Genomic DNA, 26,253 nt, shown 5'->3' on the forward strand with positions numbered 1-26,253 from the left:
TGAAAGCTGGGAGGAATATTTGTAGCTCGGGGTTGAAATGAGGGGCTTGGTGGTTTTCTTGCAGATGTTTCATGACCCTTCTAGGTAATATCATGAGTGCTAGAAGAGAGTGTGGTTTGGGAGGAGGAGGAGGAGGAGGAGGAGGAGGAGGAGGAGGGAGGAGGAGGAGGAGGAGGAGGAGGAGGAGTGTGGAATCCTTGATGGTCTCTGAGCTTGGTGGTTTTCTTGCAGACATTTCATGACCTATCTAGGTAATATCATGAGTGCTAGAAGAGAGTGTGGTTTGGGAGGAGGAGGAGGAGGAGGAGGAGGAGGAGGAGGAGGAGGAGGAGGAGGAGGAGGAGGTGGAATCCTTGATGGTCTCTGAGCTTGGTGGTTTTCTTGCAGACATTTCATGACCTATCTAGGTAATATCATGAGTGCTAGAAGAGAGTGTGGTTTGGGAGGAGGAGGAGGAGGAGGAGGAGGAGGAGGAGGAGGAGGAGGAGGAGGAGGAGGAGGAGGAGGAGGAGGAGGAGGAGGAGGAGGAGGGAGGAGTGTGGAATCCTTGATGGTCTCTGAGCTTGGTGGTTTTCTTGCAGACATTTCATGACCTATCTAGGTAACATCATCAGTGCTAGAAGAGAGTGGATTTTTTTGGAGGAGGAGGAGGAAGAGGAGGAGGAGGAGGACTCTAGAAGCCTTGGTGCTCTCTGAGCTTGGTGGTTTTCTTGCAGATGTTTTATTGCCCAAACATCATCTATGTTCATAGTATTATACTCCATTATTCCACCTTTCCTAAATCAATGACATCTGTTGTTCCACATTTTGCAGCCCCTCGCTTATTATTCTTGTAGAATCTCATCATTAGTATTATTACTTGTTCTCTTCCTCTTCCATTTTTAACTGGAGGAAATGTTAATAAGACATTCTGATGTAAACTTTGAAAGGAATTAACACAGTAAACAATAAAATATGTTTATTTTCCAATGGGGGCGAGGAGAATAAAAGCAAAAGCGTTGGTCTGTGTAGCAGGTTTAACACCAATAGGTTTGCAAATAGAAATGCAAATTTCTGGAAATCCACTGGGGATTACAACAGAAAAGGAGGCTGTGGAGAAACAAAAAGGCAGAAAAACAGATAAATGAGAGCGCCAAACATTCAATTAAGCAAAAGTTAAAAGGAGCCTTTAGAGGTTCATTGATCAAAGACAGATCAAGGCTAGGTACGTTTGTTTCAGTTCAAAGGCAGCAGGACTGAGGCGTCACTTAAGAACCAAGATATGAACTTCCCAGAATCAACAGGTTTTTACATCAAGGGTTTTTTTGGGGGTGGTAGGAGTGGATCATTATAAGAATAGTTTGCCATAGGTTTTTAATGCTCCAATGAGTCCCTAGTAAGATTGAACGAGCCAATTTTGAAAGACACAACCGACAGGGAATCACTGTGACAATTTGTTCTTATTTGTGAGGAAGGAAAGGAGGAAGGAAGAGAAGGAAGGAGGGATAGGAGAATAGAGAGAAAAGGAAGGAAGGAAGAAATCGGAGAATAGAGAGAAAGGAGGGAAGGGATAGAATAATACAGAGAAAAGGAAGGGGAAGGGAGGGAGGAATAGGAAAATAAAGAGAAAAGGAAGGAAGGGAAAGGAGAATAGAGAGAAAAGGAAGGAAGGGAAAGGAGAATAGAGAGAAAAGGAAGGAAGGGAAAGGAGAATAGAGAGAAAAGGAAGGAAGGAAGAAATCGGAGAATAGAGAGAAAGGAGGGAAGGGATAGAATAATACAGAGAAAAGGAAGGGGAAGGGAGGGAGGAATAGGAAAATAAAGAGAAAAGAAAGGAAGGGAAAGGAGAATAGAGAGAAAAGGAAGGAAAGAAGGGATAGGAGAATAGAGAGAAGGAAAGGAAGGAAGGAAGGAAGGAAAGGAAGGAAGGAAGGAAGGAAGGAAGGAAGGAAGGAAGGAAGAAAGAAAGAAAGAAAGAAAGAAAGAAAGAAAGAAAGAAAGAAAGAAAGAAAGAAAGAAAGAAAGAAAGAAAGAAAGAAAGAAAGAAAGAAAGAAAGAGTGGAGCAACCCACCAACGTTGGTTGCATTAAGCAATCCGAGATTGTAAAATACTTTTCTCTATCATTCTCTCAAGACAGACTTTATATAAGACTAGTTAATGGGTATTCGAAGGAAAAGAGTTTCACCTCACTGGACTCTTTTATTTAAGTTTAATGCTCAGGGAAGCCGCTGAAGAAACACATTAGCTTACATTTATCTTCCAATTATCACACTGCTGAGAAATTATTGGTTAAAATATAAGGTCAGGTGCAACATATAGGTTGTGCTTGCGGTTGAAACTTGAAATTGGATTTCTGGGTTGAACAAAATGCAAGTTGATTAGGAAAGTTGAACAATTGCAGTGTGATTTTTCTGTTTTAATTTGCATACAAATACTTGAATCTCATTTGTCGATTGATCACAATACAGACTTCATCTTGGCTTGCTTAGGACTTCTTGCAGGAGCTCACTGGCTGCTTCAGGAAGACATGGTGGTTGCCTTGGTTATTCTTCGTTATATACTGATCTGCCAGAATTGAGATTCTTAAATTGGCAGAGAGAAGATGCCAATTACACTTTGTAAAATACATTTAACCACTCAAAACCCTGTTAAACAGACACATTTTCCTTATGAATCCAAATTCCTTTTGTGGAAGAGATCATTGATGACATACAGTACCATTCCTAGTAGAATGCACAAGGCAAATAGATTAACAGAATAAACAGAATAACAGAGTTGGAAGGGGCCTTGGAGGTCTTCTAGTCCAATCCCCTGCCTAGGCAGGAAATCCTACACCACTTCAGACAAATGGTTATCCAGTCTCTTCTTAAAAACCTCCAGTGTGTAGCACCCACAACTTCTGGAGGCAAATTGTTCCACTGATTAATTGTTCTAATTGTCAGGAAATTTCTCCTTAGTTCTAGGTTGGTTCTCTCCTTGATTAGTTTCCATCCGTTGCTTCTTGTCCTGACTTCCGGTGGAGAATAGGTTGACCTTCTCTTCTTTCTGGAAGCCTCTTTCATTAGACCATTCTGCATCTTAAATATCCTTTTCTGTAACTTTTCAAGTAGTACTGTAAGTTTGCTGCCAAATGTTTGCAAATGCTTTTGACATACTCTTCTCAAGCTTGCTATAGTTACATCTTGCCTTCATCCTTGGTCTGCATCATGATGATACTCTTGCCTAGGGACTCTGATTGGTGTGCATTCCACCAACGTGGGTCAATGGGGTATTTTGGGGAAATGGAGTTGGACCAGCTAAGGCCCAGTGCTGTTCTGAGGCTAGATTTATGAGCAGAATTCACATGGCCCATTCACCAGGATGACTCCAAGCCTTTAAATATAATATAGCTACCTCAACATAGCATGAAATTGAAGAGTATCTTAGATTTACGTTGATTTTTAACTTATACATGGTGCCCTAAACTTGCCAAACAAGGGCTTATTTTTCATGTTTCTTTCCCATATTCTGCTCTTTATGTAATAACCATATTTAAACTTCCCATTACCTGAAGTTAGAAAGAAAGGGAATAAATAAGAAAGACAACCCTCCCCCCAAATCTCTCAATATGCCAAAAGGGAACAAAATATTCCAACACTATTTGACAGGAAATAACTTCTCATTTGTATGGGACCTGAGCATGGCTGGGCCACCTCCCATTTGGCTTATAGGAACCATCATTTTTCATCCAGGCTTCTGTTATTACATCAAAGAGCAAATGCATAACCTGTGACTTTGTTAATATCTCCAGCAATGCTGCACGGGAATGGTCACAGGGGTAATAATATAACACCCTAATTCTTAATACATGAGCGTGTTTGTAAACATGAAAAGAAGATAACCATCTCTGCAACTTAGATGTGTAAACACCCCACAGAAATCCATGCAATGTTTTAACACCTGACTGAATTCTATCAACTTAAGAATACCAGGATCCCAGGAGCAGAGGATTAGAAATGATCTGAAGAAGTCCAATGATCCACAGGGAGGGAGATCTTCAGGTTGATCTCCAACACCTTTCCCATGGAGATATAGTCCTAATCTCATATACAGCATGAATTCCTTATGGCTATGTGGGAGACGAAGACTCCCAAACTAAAGTCAACATCCTGTCGGAATAGAGGTGCTACATAATCAGACCTTCTTAAGGCAAGGATGTGCAACCTTGGTCAACTTTAGACTTTCTTAAGGCAGGGTTGTGCAACCTTGGGCAACTTTAAGACCTGTGGACTTCAACTCCCAGAATTCCCCAGCTAACCAAGCTGGCTGGAGAATTCTGGGAATTGAAACCCACAGATCTTAATGTTGCCAAGGTTGCACACCCCTGTCTTAAGGCCTCAACCTTCACTCAACTCAACTTAAAAACAAACTCAACTATAGTCTTTTGCTAGAAGAACTAGCATGCAAATTTCCTGCTTTGCTCTCTCCAAGGTTCTGAATGGTCCTTGGCTTGTCAAAACCTGGATTATTTTAACAAAGCATTACTGCTTTTAAATTGAGTACTGAATGCCTATCCCACAATTAAACTAGCACATAAAAATACTTTCCTACACATAATGTAGGATATTAAAATAAAAGCTTAGTCCGTAGCAGTAAGTCACTTTAATACTAATCCTTTGACACTCTCAGACAAGATCCAGGGCTGTCTCATGGCTGAGCCACTTTACGGGTTGCTCACCCATTGTTTGGGAGGCAAGTTAGTTTCCTCCCCCCTCCCTCCCCCCTTTTCAAGATTCCTGAATATTCAAGCTTTTTTTAAATGCTATAATGACATTGGAAATAAACCCCAATCAGCAGTTTTAGCCTGTATGCTAATTTCAAAAAGTCCCAGGGCAGCAGAACAGCATCAAACATTGTTTTTTCCCCCCTTTCCTTTTACTCCAGTAAAGAAAATGTGCAACAGAGTTTTGGTGGAACTAAGCCCTACCTGGTCAACCATTTTCCAGATTGTCTCAAAAGCCAAAACCTGCAAGGTACGTTTAGTAATTTTTCAAAGGATTGTAAATCAGTAAAAACAAAAATCAAAGAGATTGCTTCCCTTTGAATTTACCCCTTTTAGAATATTTCTTGTGACTTCTGCATTGAAGACAACTGGTTAAAATACAAGATTTCCATTCTTCCTTCACTCACAGGTAAGTGATTAATTGAGATGACACACTGAGATGGTTTAGGGTTAAGGAGCAGGCTTTTCATTAGCTTAGGTTTTGCATGCACAGACAGAGCATCTGGGCCCTTTGAAGCAATGGGTGATGTCCAATTTGGGGTACATTTCCTTTGCATGACAAACCAAACTTGGGAGTGTGTGTGAGAACACAACTTTAATATAGAGGAGAATACTCAGGGTTGAACTGTAGGGTCCTTGTTGCTCTCTGAGTTTGGTGGTTTTCTTGCAGACGTTTCATGACCCAACTAGGGAACATCATCAGTGCTAGAAGAGAGTGGGGTTTGTGCAGAGGAGGAAGAAGAGGGCTGCGAGGTCCTTGGTGCTCTCTGAGCTTAGTTCTTTTCTTGCAGACATTTCATGACCCAACTAGGTAACATCATCAATGCTGGAGGGGAAAGGACTTTTCTTTCTGTTTATATATGATGACTTGCCCTGTCAATATTGGTGGAAGTGTTCTTGATGGTCTCTTGATTTATTGTTTGATTGTCTTACTTGGTAATTGGTAGAGAATAAACCCCTTCTAGCACTGATGTTGTTATCTAGTTGGGTCACGAAACGTTTGCAAGAAAACAACCAAGCTCAGAGAGCATCCAGGATCCCACAAACTTTGAATGTGGATATGGTTTCATCCAGACCATGTTATAACCTTCCCTCCCATAATCCAGACAAGGCAAGAAAAGCCAGGCATCCTTGGAATATGCCAAAATGGGAGAAAGGAACTGTCCTCCCCTCATTAAAAAAAAAAAAAACCTTCGGCTTGAAACCTTCCTGAGGTGTCTGAATGGCTGTAGAGATTCTGTGATGACCCAGGTTGTAGCACAAAAGCAACAAAGTCACAAAAAAGGTAAAGTCTCTTTAATACCTCCAACTTGGCCCCCAATGTCCAGTTATCATCGGCTGGAGAAAAAACTCTCCCAAGAACAGTTTTTAAAGGGAAGAAATTTAGTCCGAACCCAAAGTACATATAAATTATAAATAAAAACCAACACAAACCATGCTGCAGCAATTAACGAGACAGGGCAGGACAAGGAATTGCAGACTTCAAAAGATAACAAAACACACATGGTTGGGAGGATGCCAGAACCCAGATAAGATGTGACAAACAAAGATAACGCATGCTTTGCTTCCAGCAAGGTTCTGTGTGCAAACACCCTCTTTATCCTGTTTTCCCAGCTGCAGCCAATGAAGGGAATCAGGGCCTTTTTCTCCCCCATAACCCATGTTGCTCCCTTATCTGTTCCTCCCTGCATGCCCTATGATGAAGAGGGGGTGGGCCTGGGTCTTCCTCTGAATACACAGCCGGACTGTGCCCTTCCCCAGTTTCCTCCACAGCCACTGGAGCCACACTCCCACTCCCTGTCAGCTGTTTGACCTCCTCCTCAGAATCAGATTCCAACAAAGGCATGATAGATTCATTCATGGATGTTGCGTATACTGTGCCTAAAAAACCAGGAGGCTGTAGGGCTAAAAAGAGACAGCGTTGCTAGATCCAGACCTGAGGACAATTAAATTTGAGAGCTTTGATAGACGTCTGATATTGCACTTAGTTTTGCTGTTGCTCAAATCAATAATTACAGTGGTTGTGCTTTAATTGTGAGTACAGGATCACAAGCAGCTGTCATGAAACCAAGGAGGAGAGGGGAGGAGGAGGAGGAGGAGGAGGGAAGACAGAGAAGCAGGACATAAAAGTGTATTTTTCACGGAAAGGGATGGCGAAAGGGTGGCGCCCCTGCGCAATCATTTTATTTGTGAATCTTTTCTCCTGGATAGAAAGGCTGGAGAAATGGGAAGGAGACTGTGCAATTAAAACCTGTGAAATATTGGCACGGTTTTAATGCTTGCTTTTTTCTTAACAGGGAGAGAAAAAAAAGACAAATTAAGGCAGCCAAATTGGAGACAGAAACAGCTCGGGATGGAAGTCAGAGGATAAATGCCAGGAAATAAGCACATTGATAGCTGTGCTGTCCAGCCATTCATCCCGGCTCTTGTGAGATTAGTATCTGATCAACTACTAATAACTGGGATGACAACGTATAATTTCCCAGCTACTTGAAAAGCACGAACAAAGAAGAAAAGGTATTTCTTCTGGAAGGAAAGAAGAAATGGGCGTAGTTTTTAGCTTCCACTGGGCCCCAAATGCACAAATACACATACACACTACAATGCAGGTAGTCCTTGACTTACAACAGTTCATTTATTGACTAGTTAAAGTTATAATGGCACTGAAAAAAAGTGACTTATGACCGTTTTCCAGACTTACAACAAATGCAGCATCCCCCTGGTCACATGATCAAAATTCAGAGGCTTGGCAAACGACTCATATTTATGACAATTGCAGTGTTCCTGTGTCATGGGCTCCTCTTTTGAGACCTTCTGACAAGCGAATACAACGGGAAAGCCAGATTTGCTTAACAACCTGACTTAACAACTTTAGGGATACACTTAAAAAAACAACAGCAAGACAGGTCTGTAAAATGGGACAAAATTCGTTTTACAACTGTCTCGCTTAGCAACAGAAATTTTGGCCTCCGCTGTGGTCACAAGTCAAGGATTACCTGTAAATAGATTTATTTGGATTTTCTTAAAGTAAAGGTAAAGGTTCCCCTCGCACATGCATGCTAGTCGTTTCTGGCTCTAGGGGGCAGTGCTCATCTCCGCTACAAAGCCCGAGAGCCAGCGCTGTCCGAAGACGTCTCCGTGGTCGTGTGCCCAGCGGGACTAAACGCCTTCAAAGGCACACAGAACTCTGTTCCCTTCCCACCAAAGGGGTCCCTATTTTTCTACTTGCATTTTTTTACATGCTTTCGAACTGCTAGGTTGGCAGAAGCTGGGACAAGGAACGGGAGCTCCCTCCGTTATGCGGTGCTAGGGATTCGAACCATGGAACTGCTGACCTTTCTGATCGACAAGCTCAGCCTCTTGGCCACGGAGCCACCACGTCCCTTTTTTTTTCTTAGGCCCTTCTTAATAAGCCTGCTCTTCCTTCATGCTTATGTAAGTTCACTGTGCAGTTCACTGTATCTTTACCGTAATTGTTGAAAAATAAAACTTAACGTATTCAAAGGAATTAGGACTGCACCAATCTATTTCTGAATTGGGTTCATTTCTCCAAGTCCACTGCATTCCGTTTCTGCACCGGTTTGCATTTTTTGAAACGCAAAAGACATTTTTCTCCCCCAGAGGCTATCCATAGTTGTATGCATTTCATTATAAAGTAAGCAGCTGATATGTATGCTGGTCTAAAATACTCTTTATAAATATTAGCCTCTCCCTTTAAAAAAAATTCAAATAACCAAGAATGGCATATAAAAAATAAATTAGAAAAGTGAAACACTAAATGACAATTGTGCTGTAGCCAATGCATTAAGCAGGCAGGGAAGAATCAAAGCTGCATTTTTAATCAACTAGAATAAGTAAGATCTACAAGGGGTTTGGGACCAAACCCAGTGAAATGCAAAAAAGAAACTTTATGTCGAAGTAAAAAACAAACAAAACACATTCATTTTTCATGCCTTCTCCCAGTAAAGTTCCCCAAGGCGCTATTGTTATTTATAAATTTCTTAAACAGGTCACTTCTATTTTTGAAGGTCCAGCTTAAATATGAATCCATTGAATGCAGCTCGCTCGCTAGCTAGCAATTTACCCATAGGATTTGATTCCCATCCTTTCCCTGGAAACTCATTATATATTTCCTACATGCCAATCAAACTATAAGATGTACCAGTAAATATATATTTATATATATTTTCTGGGCCCTGTGCTTTAAATTTTCAAAGCCCACCTCACTGCCAAGAGATAGGTTAATATTTACCTGGCAAAGAAAATAGTAAATCCTGTTTGCTAAAGCTTCTTGATTACATTTTAAAACTTTCTTCAAATAAAGATGTATTGATTTGCTACATCAAGAAGCAATCTACCATCTATTGCACAAAAATGTCCCAGAAGCAACGAGAGAATTGCCGGAGGGCTTTTAATATTTTTTCTAAAAAAAAAAAACCTGCAAATTTTTGCAGTATTAGGTTTCCAAATTCTGTTGAACAAGCATTTCTTGTAATGCAGACTTTTATTAAAATAAATGCTTTTTAAAAATCTGTCTCTTATGCACATGCAATTTTGGGTGATGGGGGGAGGTTGATTTGTAATACAGGCACTTGACTAATCAATTTAAGCTGTTTTAGGCTTTAGTCTTGATCCTTTGGGAGGCTAAAAGTTGGCATCCCATAGCACTCCAAAAACGATGAATATGTAAAACTGGAGTTCATGAGCCACATATTATTATACCTACAGGTTGACTTCAATGCTTCTCCTTCAGAAAACCAGATACTACTACATTTGTTTTTACTGTTTGCATAGCAGTGATTTGTATCTCTTGGGCAACTGGTACCACATATATCATGAGGATATCACATCAATGAGGTTGCTCAGTAACTTGTGCAAAGGACATCATGAGGTGCCTGACAAAAAAACGTGCCTACCGTCCCTGTCCTATTGTTTCTCTTATTCTTCTTTTATTTTTCTTATATGTACCCATTTCATGTATTCACAACTATGTATACACTTATACTTATTATCTTGTAAACAATTGGCAAATCAAATAAATAAATAAATAAATAAAACATCAGTAGGGCTGGTTAACTGAGACCTGGAACAACAGTAGAAGTTCAAATGGGATGCTCCACTCGACATGTGACAACTGGGGCACTTTGTCTGTCAGCTCGGATTGATCTCCAATGCTAGGAATTATTGTGGTTTGGTGGGTTGCATCCACAGAGGCATCTATTTTCCAACAGAAGAAAATATTTGCAAGCTCAGGGTTGAACTGTGATTCTGAGCTTGGTTGAACCATGGAACATCTTGCAGATGTTTCATGACCCAAGTAGAAGCTCTAAAAGGGAATGGGTTTTGCAGGGAGGAGGGGGAGTGGGGGGGGGAGGAGGAGACTGAATAAATCAAGGATGCTCTCTGAGCTTGTCTGTTTTCTTGCAAATGTTGCATCACCCAACTATGTAACATCATCAGTGCGAGAAGGGAGTGGGGTTTACAGAGAGGAGGAGGAGAAGGAATAGGAATAGGAGGAGGAGGAGGAGGAGGAGGAGGAGGAGGAGGAGGAGGAGGAGGAGGAGGAGGAGGAGGAGGAGGAGGAGGAGGAGGAGGAGGAGGAGGAGGAGGAGGAGGAGGACTGTAAAGTCCTTGGGACTCTCTGAGCTGGATTATTTTCTTGCAGACATTTCATGACCCAACTAGGTAACATCATCAATGCTAGAAGGGTGTGGGGTTTGCTCTTTGTTTATATCCAGTCAGTATCATGTATTTTCCAGTTTAGTTTTCCCAACAAACTCTATGTCCAGCCTCTGAGGTTGGGTTTCAAAGAATATTCTAAATAAAAAATGGCTTGAGTGAATTCCATCTCCTTCCTTTACCTTTCCTAGATAATTTGGCACTTATATAGTACATATATATTTGAACAGGAATGAATTCATTTCATCTACCAGATGCAGAATTGGCTGGTTGGCATTAAGACACTTATTTCTTAAAACATCATAGGTGTGTGTGTGTGTGTGTGTGTGTGTGTGTGTGTGTGTGTAAATTGAGAAGGAGTTGTATATTCCACCATGAATTCCTCGGAATAAAAATGTATGAATTAAGAACAATTGCTACTTTTTAATTACCTCTTTTCCTCCACAGTGTTTGGGCTTGTTCTCTCCAACTTATGAATATATATATATTTCTATTTGAATACATTTCTTGTGGTTTTACTTGCAATTATGCTTTAAAATGTTTAAATAAGGCACAAAGGGGACATTAATTGCCGATGGATTAAAAGCAGAATAAATATAAAGATAGAAGAATGGATTTTAAAAGTTTTTGAACATTTTCCTATTAAGTACAAGGTAAAAAAGTTGAGAAATTCAACTGATAGTTATACTTTGATTCATGCCTGAACAACAACTGTTCAAATTGAAGAATGTTCTAGACTGTGTTATGGGAAATGGTATAATATTCTAAATCATTTTTTTTGTTTTTCTTTTAAAAAAATAAAGCATTAAAATAATCCGTGAGTAAAATAATGAGATTTTCATTTTTTGGGGGGTGGAAAAACTACAGCAAATTTCATCACACTCCAAAGTGGAAAACATTCATTCATTTTCCACTTCACTGTTGAATCTGTTTATTTCACTGGCAAATATTTTGTCCTTCACCTTTCCTCAGCTAGCTTAAAGCCAACCCTGAACTTTAAAAGCCACACAAAACGATGCTTTAGAAATGATGATAAAACTCCCTTCTGGAATGGCGTGGCATAAATAACCATCTCCCTGTAAACCGGTACAGAATTATTCTTGCTTGTTGAAGCCGAGCAATCTTTACTGCCCAGTGGGGGATCTTCCAAGCTTCCTTAAAAATTCATTTGTACTTTAATTAAGAAACATGCGTCCTTCCCCTCCCTTAATTAACACACCAACAGTCTAATAAAAATAGATTCCCCAAACATTATTGTTTTGGTTGTTTCTAGGATGAGAAAATAGGTTGCATAGGAAACACCATCCGGCAATGAAAAGCCGCAATATCACTTCCGCTTTGATTGTCCTGATTTCTAATTTAACAGAATAACGGGGTTGGAAGGGACCTTGGAGGTCTTCTAGTCCAACCCCCTACTTAGGCAGGAAACCATATACTCTTTCAGACAAATAATTATCCAGTCTCTTCTTAAAAACTTCCAGTGTTGGAGCATTTACAACTTCTGGAGGCAAATTGTTCTGCTGATGAATTGTTTTCACTGTCAGGAAATGTCTCCTTAGTTCTAAGTTGCTTCTCTTCTTGATTAGTTTTCACCCATTGCTTCTTGTCCTGCCACTTCAGGTGTTTTGGAGAATAGCTTGACTCTCTCTTCTTTGTGGCAGCCCCTGAGATATTGGAAGGCTGCTATCATGTCCTTCTTTTCATTCAAATAGACATACCCAATTCCTGCAACCATTTTTTCATTTAAGCTTCAATTTAAGCCTTAATTTCATTTGACCCTTGTATTAATTTCTTTTTAAGCACACTGAGAATGAAGGAGGTATGCTGTTCAGGAGGAGGAGGGTGAAACAAGTGCTCATTTCTGACCATCACTTGCTTAGTTTTAAAATTTTCCACCACTGGATAAATGAAACCACTAAACTAAAGCAGTTGGATATAATGATGACATCCCAATCAAGGTTAGATCTTCCATATCAACTAGTCCAAACTATGGCTGATGCTACAACTACCCTTTGCTTTAAAATAAAAGTCTATTTTTTTTTTTAAAAAAAATGGACATTTCCAAGTCAGCCTGCTTCAGAGTGAAACATTGGAATTAGTGCCAACTCAAATACCAAACTCCAAAGTATTCCCAGTTGAGATTTAATTTGGATTATTTCCTTTGCACATCATATCAAAACCAGTCCTTGATTTTATGTAAACATTTTGCAACAGCTCCTTATTTGCTGTCTTTATGAAGAAACATCAAAAGAGCTTCCACTGATTTAATTCGTGCTGAAGTATACGGCACACAAACAAAATTGTTTTTGATGTTGCCCTGAATGTATTTATTCATAATTTTAATTTAAGATCATTAGAACTAGCAATAGTCTAATTGCACGCCTGTAATTTACTTGTAACTATCATTATAAGGTTTTCTCTCTGATCAAGGAGGGTGGAGCTTATTTACAGGAAACTTTACAGGCAGAATATTATAAATACCATTACCTTGAGCGTTTAGTCTGCAATGTTTAGAAATAACGTGCATTTTGAGAAATTGCACCAAAGGTAAAATTAAAAAGTGGAGTGGCTCATTAATTCAAATGTAGAACGAGGATGGAGATTTTCTGGATGCTAAATGTACTTGAATTTTTAATATTCCAAAAAATTAGGGGTGAACCAGCATGTCAAATAGCTACTCCCCAACTTAAATGCATTTCATCCACCATCTGAATCGCTTGACTAATGTGTTTAAAAATGTCTGCATGAAAACTGAGAACCGTTTTTAAAATATGGACAGTCAATTCTCATTATTCACAGTAGTTAATGTTCTGTAAAGTTGCTGAAAACACTGAATTAGTGAACAGTGAAACTTCAACATACATGTTGAGTGAACTCACAGTTTCCACTGCTTTGCTTGTCCACGAACCACTGCAAGTATTGACTTTGTGGGTATAAATAAATTTTACAGTGTAAGCAAATTCATAAATAAGGAATTGGCGAATAACGGGAACCAGCTGTATATTTTAGCAGAGAATGAATTTTGAACCACTAGAAATATATATATTTAAAGGATTGTGACTCTCTTTTGAGGATTGTTAAACTGATACTGCATTTTTGTTTTGTTTTGGGGAAATAAAAGATGGCAAAGCATATACAACTAAGAACAGGTGTTTTGGGGCTGGGGGAAGTTTTTAAATTCAGGGTGCTTAAAAATCAAAATTCCATCCCTTTCTCTATTGTTTCATGGGGCAGGATTGCAGAAACATGACAAATTACAAAATAATACCTGCAGGAGTTTTTGATAGAGGGGCCATCTAGGTTGAGGAAGAAGGAAATTTTATGAGATCTATTTCTTCAACCTTCCCAGCGTGATTGAGCTGTTCAAGGTGGAATAAAACCATTGCATGGAAAGGAGCCGGGTGGGAAAAACCAAAACTGTAACTGTTTTCTGTCTGTGCCAGCCCAAAACTGGTTTACACGTAGTCTGTCAGGATTCCAGCAGTTGCCCTAACCATGATTCTTGAGCCAAACTTCAAAAAACTTTAAAGGGTTCATTAAAGGTGACATACTGGCCTTGCCCTGTATGAAGCCAACTCTGGCCTATGTCATTTCCAGTCCCCTGTGACCCTGTTTCCCCCCAGGTATGTTATAAATCAGATTCTCCAATTGAGCACCTTCACAGGCTGCGTGTCATCATTCACGTTCTCCAATTAAATATATTCACGGGCAAAAGCTCTGGTATTTTAGTTACAATCTTTTAAAGATAAAGAATTGGAATGTACTTTTGCTTTCAATTGCTCTTCCAGATTTCCTTCCTCCCCCCCCTTTTTTTTTATGGCAACTACTAAAACAGGCACAGGAATGTTTTATGAGTTGACATAGTCCTTGACTTACAACCGTGATCATTCGAAGTTACGTACACTGAAAAACAGCACTGGAAAATGTTGATTTATGACCATTTTTCATGCTTACGACTACTGATCATGTGAGCAAAAGTCAGATGCTTGGCCACTGGTTCATACTTATGACTGTGTCCCAAGGTCACGTGATCCCCTTTTGCGACCTCCCGACCATCCAAGTCAACAAGGAAAGCCAGATTCACTGAACGACTGTATTGCTAACTTTAACAGTTGCAGTGATTCACTTAACAACTGTGGCAAGAAAGGTCACAGAACAGGGCAAAACTCACTTCACAAATGTCTCACTTAACCAGAGAAATTTTGGGCTACCTTGCGGTCGTAAGTTGAGAATTACCTGTATCAGATTCAACCAAGAGGAATCTACCTGCCCAACTCTAGGAAATCTTTAATCCATCATTGATTTGAGATCCTTTGACCAGAGGTGGTATTCAGCAGGTTCTGACGAGTTCTGGAGAACCAGTAGCAGAAATGTTGAGTCGTTTGGAGAACTGGCAAATCCCACCTCTGACTGGCCCCACCCCCATCTATCCTCTGCCTCCCATTGAATCCCAGCTGATTGGCTGGGTCGTCTTTGGTTGCCCTGCACAGGAGAATGGAGCTGGAAAGCAGGCTAGTGGGGTGGGGAGAGAATGGGGATTTTGCAGTAATGTTCCCCTGCCATGCCCATCAAGCCACACCCACCAAGCCAAGCCATGCCCACCAAGCCACGCCCACAGAACTGGTCGTAAAAAAAAAAATTGAATCCCACCACTGCCTTTGACCCCATGTACTATGTAGATACCCTGCCAAAAGATTAGGAAGGGATCGATGTTTGCTGTGTTGGAGAAATAATAGATATGCATTCAAGGACATATTTATGTATGCACTTAGCAGCGAAGACACAAAACGAGCTGCTGGTGTGTTGGGTTGCTGCAGGAACACCGCATGGCGACAGGGAGGGGGAAGGAAAAAAAATATCCCTGTCTATTTTATCTGCCAGCTACAGAAAGCTCTTAAGAAAACCTCCCGTGGTTTCCTGCAGGTTGTTCGAATCACAGGTCATAGACAAGAAGGGATCCTGCCGGGCTCAGCAAATTGAATGCAATTTTAGTCATTTGAAAGCTTAAGTGGCCCTATACACCATTGGAGATCATGAGGAAGATGGAATGGGACATGCAAAAGAGAGAGAGAGAGAGAAGAGAGAGAGAGAGAGAGAGAGAGAGAGAGAGAGAGAGGGAGGAGGAAGAGAGAGAGAGAGAGAGACTTCAAACAGGGAGAGATGGGGGACCCCAAATCCACCTTAAATAGGCATGCATATATATGTACACCCCAAACTGTAAAAAAAAAAAAAGAGTATAAATCGGCTGATATACATCCATTGAATGCAGAAACAGGAGACGAAGAAGTCCGTTTCAGTGGTCCTTCTGTTTCACCCTTCCCTTCCCTGCCCTCCTCCCTCCATCCCTTCTTTCTCCTTCTGCCCCTCCTCCCTCACTCCCTCCATCCCTTCCTTCCTTCCTCTCTGACTTTGGGCCAGAGAGAGACTCTGGTCCAAAGTCACCCAGACAACTTTCATGCCCGAGGTGGGACTAGAACTCAATGTCTCCTGGTGATTGGCCAAAAGTCACCTAGCAATCTTTTATGCCTAAGGTGGGACTAGAAGTCACTGTCTCCTTGTGATTGGTCCAAAGTCACTCAGATGACTTTCATGCCTGAGGCGGGACTAGAACTCAATGTCTCCTTGTGATTGGCCAAAAGCCACCTAGCAATCTTTTATGCCTAAGGTGGGACTAGAAGTCACTGTCTTCAGATGATTGGTCCAAAGTCACCCAGCCGACTTTCATGCCTGAGGCGGGACTAGAACTCAATGTCTCCTGGTGATTGGCCAAAAGTCACCTAGCAATCTTTTATGCCTAAGGTGGGACTAGAAGTCACTGTCTCCAGATGATTGGTCCAAAGTCACTCAGATGACTTTCATGCCCGAGGCAGGACTAGAACTCAATGTCTCCTGGTGATTGGCCAAAAGTCACCTAGCAATCTTTTATGCCTAAGGTGGGACTAGAAGTCACTGTCTCCAGATGATTGGTCCAAAGTCACCCAGCCGACTTTCATGCCTGAGGCGGGACTAGAACTCAATGTCTCCTTGTGATTGGCCAAAAGCCACCTAGCAATCTTTTATGCCTAAGGTGGGACTAGAAGTCACTGTCTTCAGATGATTGGTCCAAAGTCACTCAGATGACTTTCATGACCGAGGCAGAACTAGAACTCAATATCTCCTGGTGATTGGCTGAAAGTCACGTAGCTATCTTTTATGCCTAAGGTGGGACTAGAAGTCATTGTCTCCTGATGATTGGTCCAAAGTCACCCAGACGACTTTCATGCCTGAGGCGGGACTAGAACTCAATGTCTCCTGGTGATTGGCCAAAAGTCACCTAGCAATCTTTTATGCCTAAGGTGGGACTAGAAGTCACTGTCTCCAGATGATTGGTCCAAAGTCACTCAGCCGACTTTCATGCCCGAGGCAGGACTAGAACTCAATGTCTCCTGCTGACTGGATGGGTGGGTGTGTGGGTGGGTGGATTTCAGCTGTTTCTACTTAAGGGTTTGGTCTTACTTTCATGTTTGCAGATCCTTCCCTAATTTAGAAAAACAAATACCTGTTTGAAAAGGACAAAGACCCATTTCAGAAGAGAAGGAAAGCCTCAGAACATCTGTCCTGCTAAAATTTGCTTCCACTTGCTATGGGGTAAAATAGGGGGGGGGGGGTGGTTAATCAGTTGTTTTGCATGATCTACCAATATTACTTTCTGTATTTGTGATTTATGGCCATCTGCAGAAACCCAAGGCTTTGCAAAGGAGCTGTCACAAGTGGTGCTACTTCGCCCTGCAGCTGCACCTTTCTGAAGTTATCTTCCCAAATGCTTCTGATGACATTCCTGCTCTTCTACCACCAACCCAATCTTTGGTATTCATCAGAAAAAAAAATAAAGCATTGTTAATTCTTGCCCATTTCCTTGCTTACGGACTCTGAAAGGCCAGTCAAAAAGACAACAATAGAAGGAGAAACAGCAGGGATGGCAAGCTCTAACATTAAAACCAGAACTCCTGTGGATAAAACATGACACAGCATAGAAATAAAGGAGCTATCTTACAAAAATTGAATGTGTTGTTGCAGACTAATGAGGTCATTATTACGGAATGTTCTTATTATTAAAACATATCAATACAGTTCAAACTCAAAATGTTAATGGGATATTCCAATCTCAACATAAAGCTTCAATGGTTAAATTTTGAGACCAACCATGAACAGCATTGTCTCTTCTAATAGGATCCAACTTGGGACTTTCAACAAAACGTTCTTTGCTTGCAAGCTTGAAATAAAACACATTTCCCATTGTGAACACATTTCTAAAATTCATTGGATAACTTGTATCCTGTTGGGTCTGTTTCAGAGAGATTTCCTTACCTCAACAGAAAAACAGGCAGGCAAAAATGTCATGGGAGGAGGAGTAATTTCTGATTTCTTCCAGCTTCCCCATTGACTTTACTTGTGGGAATCTGGCAGGGAGCATTGGAAATCCCCTTCCCTTCCCATCTTCAAATCACCAAGCCAAACTGATTCTTCCAATCCAACTGAATTACAAACTTTCAACTGAATGTATTCACTGAATATCAAACTCCGTTAAGATCTTGTCCAACTTGGATCTTCCAGCTCTCCATCATACTCAACCAAATCATCATGGCCTACAAAATGAGATTCCAGAAGTATACTGATTACTCACCTGTTGGAGATCCTTCCATGATATGTCCAATGTATGGTCCTTCCCGAAAGATGGGCCTGTTGTCATTCTGATCTATTATGGCAATATCAAAAGGGACCGGACCTTCTATGGTCTTCCCAGAGACATCAGTGATCTCCACCTGAAGCTGTATAAGTAGAAAAAACATAAAAGAAATCTGAGTAACATTATCCCACCAAAGAGAAGAAAAGGAGACTTGACATCAGCTGTCAGGCCTGCCACAATTCAGATCCCTAGGAAAGAGAGACCACCAACTCCATTTGGTTGAACTGATAGATTCTTTTACTACGGTTAAGTGCATGGGTGGGATTCAAATTTTTTAACAACTGGTTCTGTGGGCGTGGCTTAGTTGGTGGGCATGGCTTGGTGGTCATGTTATTGGCTGGGCGTGGCCAATTCAATATCACTCACATCGAGGCACGCATCTCCTCACCTGGCTTCTCATGACTGTGGGGATTCTGCAACAGTTGTAAGTGTGAAAAATGGTCCTAAGTCACTTTTTTCAGTGCCATTGTAACTTTGAATGGTCACTTCACACAAGCAAAGTACCAGCAAAGGAGGGGGAAAAAACTCCAGAGACATTCCAGAGACAGGAAGTCTAGTCCTGCCAAGAATGTAATAAGGGTTAACGGAGAGGCAGTTTCTGTAAGCAACACCAGAATGTTTCCTTCCTGCCTTCCTTACAGGATTAGGCCAGTAATTTCTTCTAACAACTGGTTCTCTGAACTGCTTAGAATGTTAACAACGGGTTCTAGCGAATAGGTGTGAACTGGTAGAATCCCACCCCTGGTTAAGCGGTTGCAATGAAAGAAAGGTAGATCTGAATATTCCCGCACAAAAGATTACCCTTTTCCCCTTTCCATGTCCCCTCTTGACCAGTTCATCCTCATCCAGATGTTTTTGGGAACTGTTTGGATGTTGGTGCCAGTCGATGGAATCCCACATTCTGTTCCCAGGCCAGGTGTCCTTAAAGGCTGGTTTGATCCAGTCCTGGCACCTCTGATTTCTGTCAGGACTGCATCCCTCCTCCTTCCAGTTGTCTTCCCATTCTCATGTGCATCCTTGCTACTCTACATTCCTTCGGGCCCCCTCCTCTCCCCTGCATTTTATGGCAGGATGCCAGCAAAATGCAAGAACTGAAGACGGCAGATCTGACATTAGCATTTGGGACATTAGGAATCCCAGGCCACGTTAGCACATGAGAAAGTGGGATAAAGGAAGGATGGTGGTGAAAACCAGGAATCGAAACACACCCCTGCTGAGATCCTCTTTAGGCACATTGCAATGGAATTGTCATATTTGCTGGCCAGGAGGGGGAAAAGAGGAACACAACTTGATGCTAATGAAGTGCAGATTTGCTTAGAATAAGTATTTTTTTCCCCTCCTTTTCTCCTTCAAGCGTAATTATCCTGAAGGGGAACATTCTGAACTACAAAATAAATTGCAAAACTACAAAATAAAAGATAGGCCAAACCTGAACACCGGGAAGCAGAAACGAGATTGTTAGCAGGAAATAAAGAAAAGGAGAGTGTTGTTTTAAACATAAGAGTTTTATACTCAAATGTCTGATCTAATTTACCCATGTGAGGTGCTTCCACCACAGCAGCTGTAGGTCAGCATCCATAGCTGATAGTACTAAAAATAAATTTCCATCCGTTCTTAGGTAACCCTATGGAAGTGAATCTAATTTTACTTCCCTGTACATTCAACCTGTAATTAGTCTGCTCTAATTCAAATAGTGGTCCTACTTCTCTGATATTTGAAGTGGAAAAATTACGAGTTGAGCATTGTGTGTCATAACGGTTTCTTCTTCTTCCCGTACATTCCTGTATTGAAAAGGAATCATTAGAATATTTTTCTCAGTCATTTGATCTGATGATGCACGAAGAAATAGTCAAGTGAAGTAAACACTGAAAAGGTTAGAGAAAAATAGTATGGAAAGTTAATAATGCATATTCTATACAAAAAAATAATAATCACAATATATGTTCTATAAATCGTAGACCTTCAATCTTATCTTGTCTAAATTGAAGTAACGCACTAACTTTAAAAAAGAAATGCAACTACTTATTTCCTTAAGAAAATATATATGGCTGCCCAACTCACTCTTGGTCACTTTGGATGGCTTATAACAGTGGCCCCCAACCTTTTTTGTGCCGCGGCCCGGTACTGGCATCACAAAATCATCCGCGGCCCGGTACCGGCATCAGCACGCATGGCAAGGCGAGCCGAGCGACCGGCCAGCCAGCCGTCCCCCACTTCTCCCCGCCACCTTCAACTCCACCTTTGTACCTGTGTCGATGGGCTTTGCAACGGCTTCGGGATGGTCGCTCGGCTCACCTTACCATGCGTGCTGAAAGAATCCTCGCGCCTTAGTTTTGTTCGAAGCCGCTGCCCCCCGATGAAACTAAGGCGCGAGGATTCTTTCAGCACCCAAACACTGCTTTCTACCCGGAAAAGCTCACCGGAAGCACTTTTTCATCAAAACAAGATGGTGGCGCCCAGCAAACCGGTGGCCTGGTAGAAATTGTTCCATGGACCGGTACCGGTCTGGGGACCAGTGGTTAGGGACCCCTGGCTTATAAGGATAAACCCCACTAGAAAAAGCAATAACCCCCCCAATTCTCTCTGGTGACAATAATCAGATGATATACTTGATGAACTCCATATCATTCTGGGCTCCCCAGGCCTGTTAGCAGAACCATGTCTTCAGGGACTTGTGAAAGTAGGGCCAATCTTATCTCCAAGCGATGATGTTCTACGGCAGAGGTCTTCAAACTTGACAGCTTTAAGACTTGTGGACTTCAACTCCCAGAATTTCTCCTCCAGTCATGTTAACTCAGGAATTCTGGGAGTTGAAGTCCACAAGTCTTAAACTGGCCAAGTTTGAAGACACTTGTTCTACAGGGTGGGAACCATCATGGAGAAGACCTTTTTTTCTTGGTCACATGAGATGGACTTCCTTGGGAGTGGGGACCTGTAGCATTCCCTGCCTCCCTGTTCTGATGAGTCAGGTAAATAAGTATAAATTTTATGTAGCAAACATGAGGACGATAAGAAAGCTGAGTTACATCAGCATATCTAGAGCTAAAAGCTTATATTATGTTCTCCTCCATAATGGGCAGAGAACCAGACAGACCTTTACGTGAACTACAGAGCTCAGAAACACAGAAGAAAGCAAACTGGATTGAAGGAAAAAGGAAAGGTGATAGGCTTGAGAGTATCCATTTCACTATACTGAAGCAGAATGGAAAATTACCAGAAAAAGTATTCTTACAATTAGCAGAAGTTCTCAAGCTCTCAAATTTGCTTAATACAATATTGTGCAAAACCACGAAGTTACTGAACCAAAGAACTAAACATGTTCCGAGAAACAAGGGTGGGTATGGAAAGTACCAGATGGTGTAAGATAAGAACAAATGGCTAATTAGACGTACTTCTCCTTTCTGTCGTACCTAGGTTATGGTATACCTTGATAGGGAAACGCCCCAGGCTAGGTTGAGACTGTGAGCGGTATAAAAATAACGCCTCAGGAAGAGCCTGGGGTTCAGAATCTGCCATGCTAATGCTCTGAACCTTTTGCGCAAATAAACCTGTACTCTCCTACCCTTCGTGGTCTTGAGTCCTGATTTGGAAACAGAATCTGCTGCAACAATACAAAGTTGGGGCCTCTTAGACTAAGAAAGATTCTTCTCGGCATTCTAGGTCTACCATGTCCATGGTGACCTTGAGAATCTTCCGGGATGCATTTTATAAGGGGTACAATGACTGCTTCCTTGCTTCTGGAATATTTTGCTACTTCCACCCTGTGATATGACAGATGGAAACCCAGATGAGGCATCAGGAAGCCAGGTGTGGCTAGGCACAAGCAAATCCAGATCCTCTCTCTAGATAGCACACTTAGTGTTGGACAAAAGTGGGATCTTCCATAAACATGGAAGAAACATGAGTGCATTTTAGAACAGGTATATGTAAGTTTCACTTAGTTACAAGCAGGAAACCCAGATCATAGTAGATCAGGTATGAGATTACAAAAATATTTGTTCGCACATCCTGTGGTGATGGACACTTGCTAGGCTGAATGCTTGTGATTTCATCCTGAAGGCCTTCACAAACTCTTCACAAGCCTGGGGGTCTTCAGGGTTTGCCTTTTATTCTTGTCATTTTAACATAAAAACCTTCATCATCACACCGAATTATCAGAGTTATCCAAATCCTGATTAACAGCACTGTGATTGTCCCATCCTACAGGAATAACAGAATAAGAGAGTTGGAAGGGATCTTGGAGGCAGGAGGGATCTTGGAGGTAAGGGATCTCAGGCACGAGTTAGGAAGCCTCTTTTTGTAGACCACCAGAACTAAAATATCACCCCTGCATAAAGTCATTTGTCTTTTAGTCTTGTAACCTATTAATTATTTTGTTATGGTCCATCCCAACATCATCATCATCAACAATAACAACAACACCTTTCCATTTCATTTTGGTAGAGATTTAAACTGATACTCCAATAATGTAATATGAAAAGTTATTTATTGCCACATTTTCAATATCTCAGTATTTTTTTTCCCCAATTTCTGGTCTTCACACACAAAATATAGCACAATTGAAACTGCTAGCTTCAATTTCCTCATTGTTCTCTCTGCAATATTAATAATTGTGGAGGTATGTGAACGTTTAGGGTAGCAATAAGTTATTGTATCTTCCTTTGCTCATTATCTTGGAATAAATAGCTTTTTACCGAATCAGTCAGCTGCATTGATTTTTCTATTATGCCTGGCTGTTTTGCTGATGCAACATGCATGTGACGTATTTTTACACTTCTATCATGAGAGACAAGAAGTAATTGAATTCAAGCAAATTACACCAAAATAAAAGAGCTCTACATGAGATTTCTCCCTCTTTTTTCTCCTTTCTCCCAAGGTGGTAGAGCAATAGCTTTAAAGAAGATTTGCCTGAATGCCAAAATACACTGATTTTTGCACCTGATCTCTAGATGGTTTGAAAACAAAATAGCTAAACAGGAAGCTCTGTTTTCTAATTATCTGTTTTCTGTCTTAAAAAAAATAATTGTAGGAATTTAGAGCAACTCTCAAATACCTTTGTGCTTTCATTGACAAAGAAATAATGTTTTTGCCAATGGGTACAAAATTAGCTAAATGAATGCTTAAATGGACCCCAGGTGAGGTATCTGAAATATTTCCTTGACTCAGAAGTCCTCAGAAGGCCATGTCAGACAGGGTGAAAGATTGACTTTGTTGTTTTTAATCTGAATATTTCACAAAGGGGAAAAGAGAGGTGTTTGGAAAGCTCTTAAATGTCATATTAACACATTTTGGAAAAGGCTCTCCATCTTTGTGACCTGCAGATAAATGGCACAAAACATCGATCCATTAGCCAAGCTGCTTTCTTATGATTAGATACATAGTCCAGTGTTTCTCAACTGTGACAATTTTAAACTGTAGGGACTGCAAGTCCCAGAATTCCCCAGTCAGCAGAGCAGAGGAGGAGCAGAGCTTGCTAGGGAATTCTGGGAGTTGAAGTCCATACAGCTTAATGTTGCCTAGGTTGAGAAACACTGAGATAATCAATGGGAAACTTGATCATTTGCTCCATGCTGCTGTTGAGATAACAAAATGGTGAACTGGTCCCTACGGATCCCATTAATAAATTGCCCCTAACAGCCAGGTTCATTAGCTGTGATTAATTGGCATGTGAGGAAATTAATTCTTGCTACAAATTTCCATGCCCACATTTGAAGGAAGAAGAAGAAGATCTGGGTTTCATGCTGCCAGAGCAACAAAATGCAGCAAGCAATTCTACCGATTCTCCCACGTTTCAGGCTGAAATTTTGCCCGATTTACATGGAGATTGAAGACATAAGCACTTCTGCAGGCAAAGTAGTGAAAAGAAAAGAAGGAAGGAATGAATGAATGAAAAGAAGGACTGGAGTGACATGATAGCAGTCTTCCAATATCTAAGGGGCTTCCACAAAGAAAGAGAAGTCCAACCTATTCTTCAAAGCGCCTGAGGGCAGGATAAGAAACAATGGATGGAAACTAATCAAGGACAGAAGCAACCTAGAATGAAGGAGAAACTTCCTAACAGAGAGGACAATTAATCAGTGGAACAGTGGAACAATTAATTAATTAATCAGTGGAACATGGAACAATTAATTAATTAATCAGTGGAACAGTGGAACAATTAATTAATCAGTGGGACAGTGGAACAATTAAACAGTGAAACATTCAGAAGTTGTGGGTGTTTCATCACTGGAGGTTTTTAAGAAGAGATTGGACATCCATTTGTCTGAAATGGTATAGGGTTTCCTGCTTGAACAGGGGGTTGGACTAGAAGACCTCTCAGGTCCCTTCCAACTCTTCTGTTATTTTGTTCTTCGGTATGGACTGCTATCCAAACTCCCATCCACTGGGTGTATTATAGGGATATAAAGTACAGGTTCTGAAGTGGAAGAAAATTATGAAGAACAATTACGTTGAAAATATTTTCCCTTTGATTAGAGATATTTTTGGAAGGAATATTTAATTAGGAAATTAAATATATAATTGAGTTTTTAAATGCTTAATGGAAAGGTTAAGTTTAAATTGGAAATCCTTGCTTAGGTAAGTTGGTTGGTTGGACAGATGGATGGATGGATGGATGGATGGAATCATCAATCAGGCTGGTGGCTGAAGGGATGGGTACCCCACACATTAAAGTTAAGCTTTTTTTTCCCTAAACAAATTTTTGAAACAAATTTGTTTAGGAAAAGTTTTTTTCTAAAAAAAAATGTACCTTCCTCCTTGAGTCTCTCTCTCTGTCTGTCTCTCTGTCTCTCTTTCTCTGTCTCTCTCTCTCTCTCCCCCCCCTCTCAGATAGATAGATAGATAGATAGATAGATAGATAGATAGATAGAGATAGAGATAGAGATAGAGATAGAGATAGAGATAGAGATAGAGATAGAGATAGAGATAGAGATAGAGATAGAGATAGAGATAGAGATAGAGATAGAGATAGAGATAAATTTAACACAGTTTCTTTAGATGTTCTCAGGTGGGAACTTCCAATTTTACTGCTGCATTTTAGGATAGGTAAAACTGGCTGACATTTCTGATCACATTTAGAAATAACCTTCTGCTGGAAGACTCAAGCATATCCAAAGAGAGTTCAAAATATTTATTCCCACAGCGATTCCTTCTCTTCAAGGTTTCTCTCTGTTTCGGCACTACATTAGTTCAGCCTTTTCCCAGCGTTCGGAGCATAGCCTTCAAACCAACAACTCATTTACCTTATGGAGAATGCAATTAGTAAGTATATCCTGGCTTAGCATTCAATTGACAGCTTTCTCATTTTCTCACATTTACATAATTTGACAGGGACCATTATGGACCCGTAACTGGTCTCTTGGAATGACATTCACAAGGTTGGTTCACTTATTAATTGACCCCTGGTAATGGTAATTTAAGAAGCATATTAATCTCATCTGTCATTTCCAACACATCGCTGGTGTATAAAATAATTTGTCTTTTCAAGGAGTCTTGAAAACGAAAGAAGGAACTGCAATTCCCTCCTGCTTCAAATTAATATGCACAGACCTTCCCTGCCACATTAAAGATTACGGGCAAACATAATTTATTCCTTCCTTTCTTCTTTTAAAGTTATTTTCTTTTAACATAAAAAAGGAAGAAAGAAAGGGACTCTGTAAAGAGCCTCCACTTGTTAATCTCCATACAGATTAACACATCTCATTTATACAACTGGCTATACAACCTACTTTCCGTCTGAATCACTCTACATAAATTGAAACATTATAGAATACCAGAAGTCCAAGGAGATGTCATCATTCTAGAAACTTAACTCGGGAGACAATGAGAACTTTAAACTTTTTGCTCCCATGGGATGGGAGCAAACCCCCCAATATTGTATGGAAAATAACGCTTGCCGGAAAATGCCTACTTTTATTTATAGAAGTATTATTCTTAAGGATAAAAAAAAAGATAATTAATCTCATGAGCCAACACATCTATGGCTTCCTCAACTCTTCTGTTACTATAAATCCAACGAGTACTCAAGATAGCAAATGCCAGGATTTTCAATGAAAATATATCCTTGAAATAATTGAAGTTTCTAGCCATTGGGGCTGAAACCACAAG

General features: G+C 40.7%; 1 protein-coding gene across 1 annotated transcript in view; it reads right to left on the minus strand.

Annotated features, from left to right (window-relative positions):
* The window catches only part of CDH13 (cadherin 13), a 411,322-nt gene that overhangs the window by 141,508 nt on the left and 243,561 nt on the right, over nt 1-26,253 (minus strand). The window contains exon 6 of the mRNA XM_087971432.1: nt 18,085-18,229. Coding sequence (XP_087827558.1) covers nt 18,085-18,229 — 145 coding nt within the window. The remainder of the gene's footprint in view (nt 1-18,084; nt 18,230-26,253) is intronic.

Source organism: Notechis scutatus, chromosome 9, assembly GCF_049901735.1.
Source record: "Notechis scutatus isolate UNSWTSFEM ecotype Mainland chromosome 9, rNotScu1.2, whole genome shotgun sequence".
NCBI lineage: Eukaryota > Metazoa > Chordata > Lepidosauria > Squamata > Elapidae > Notechis > Notechis scutatus.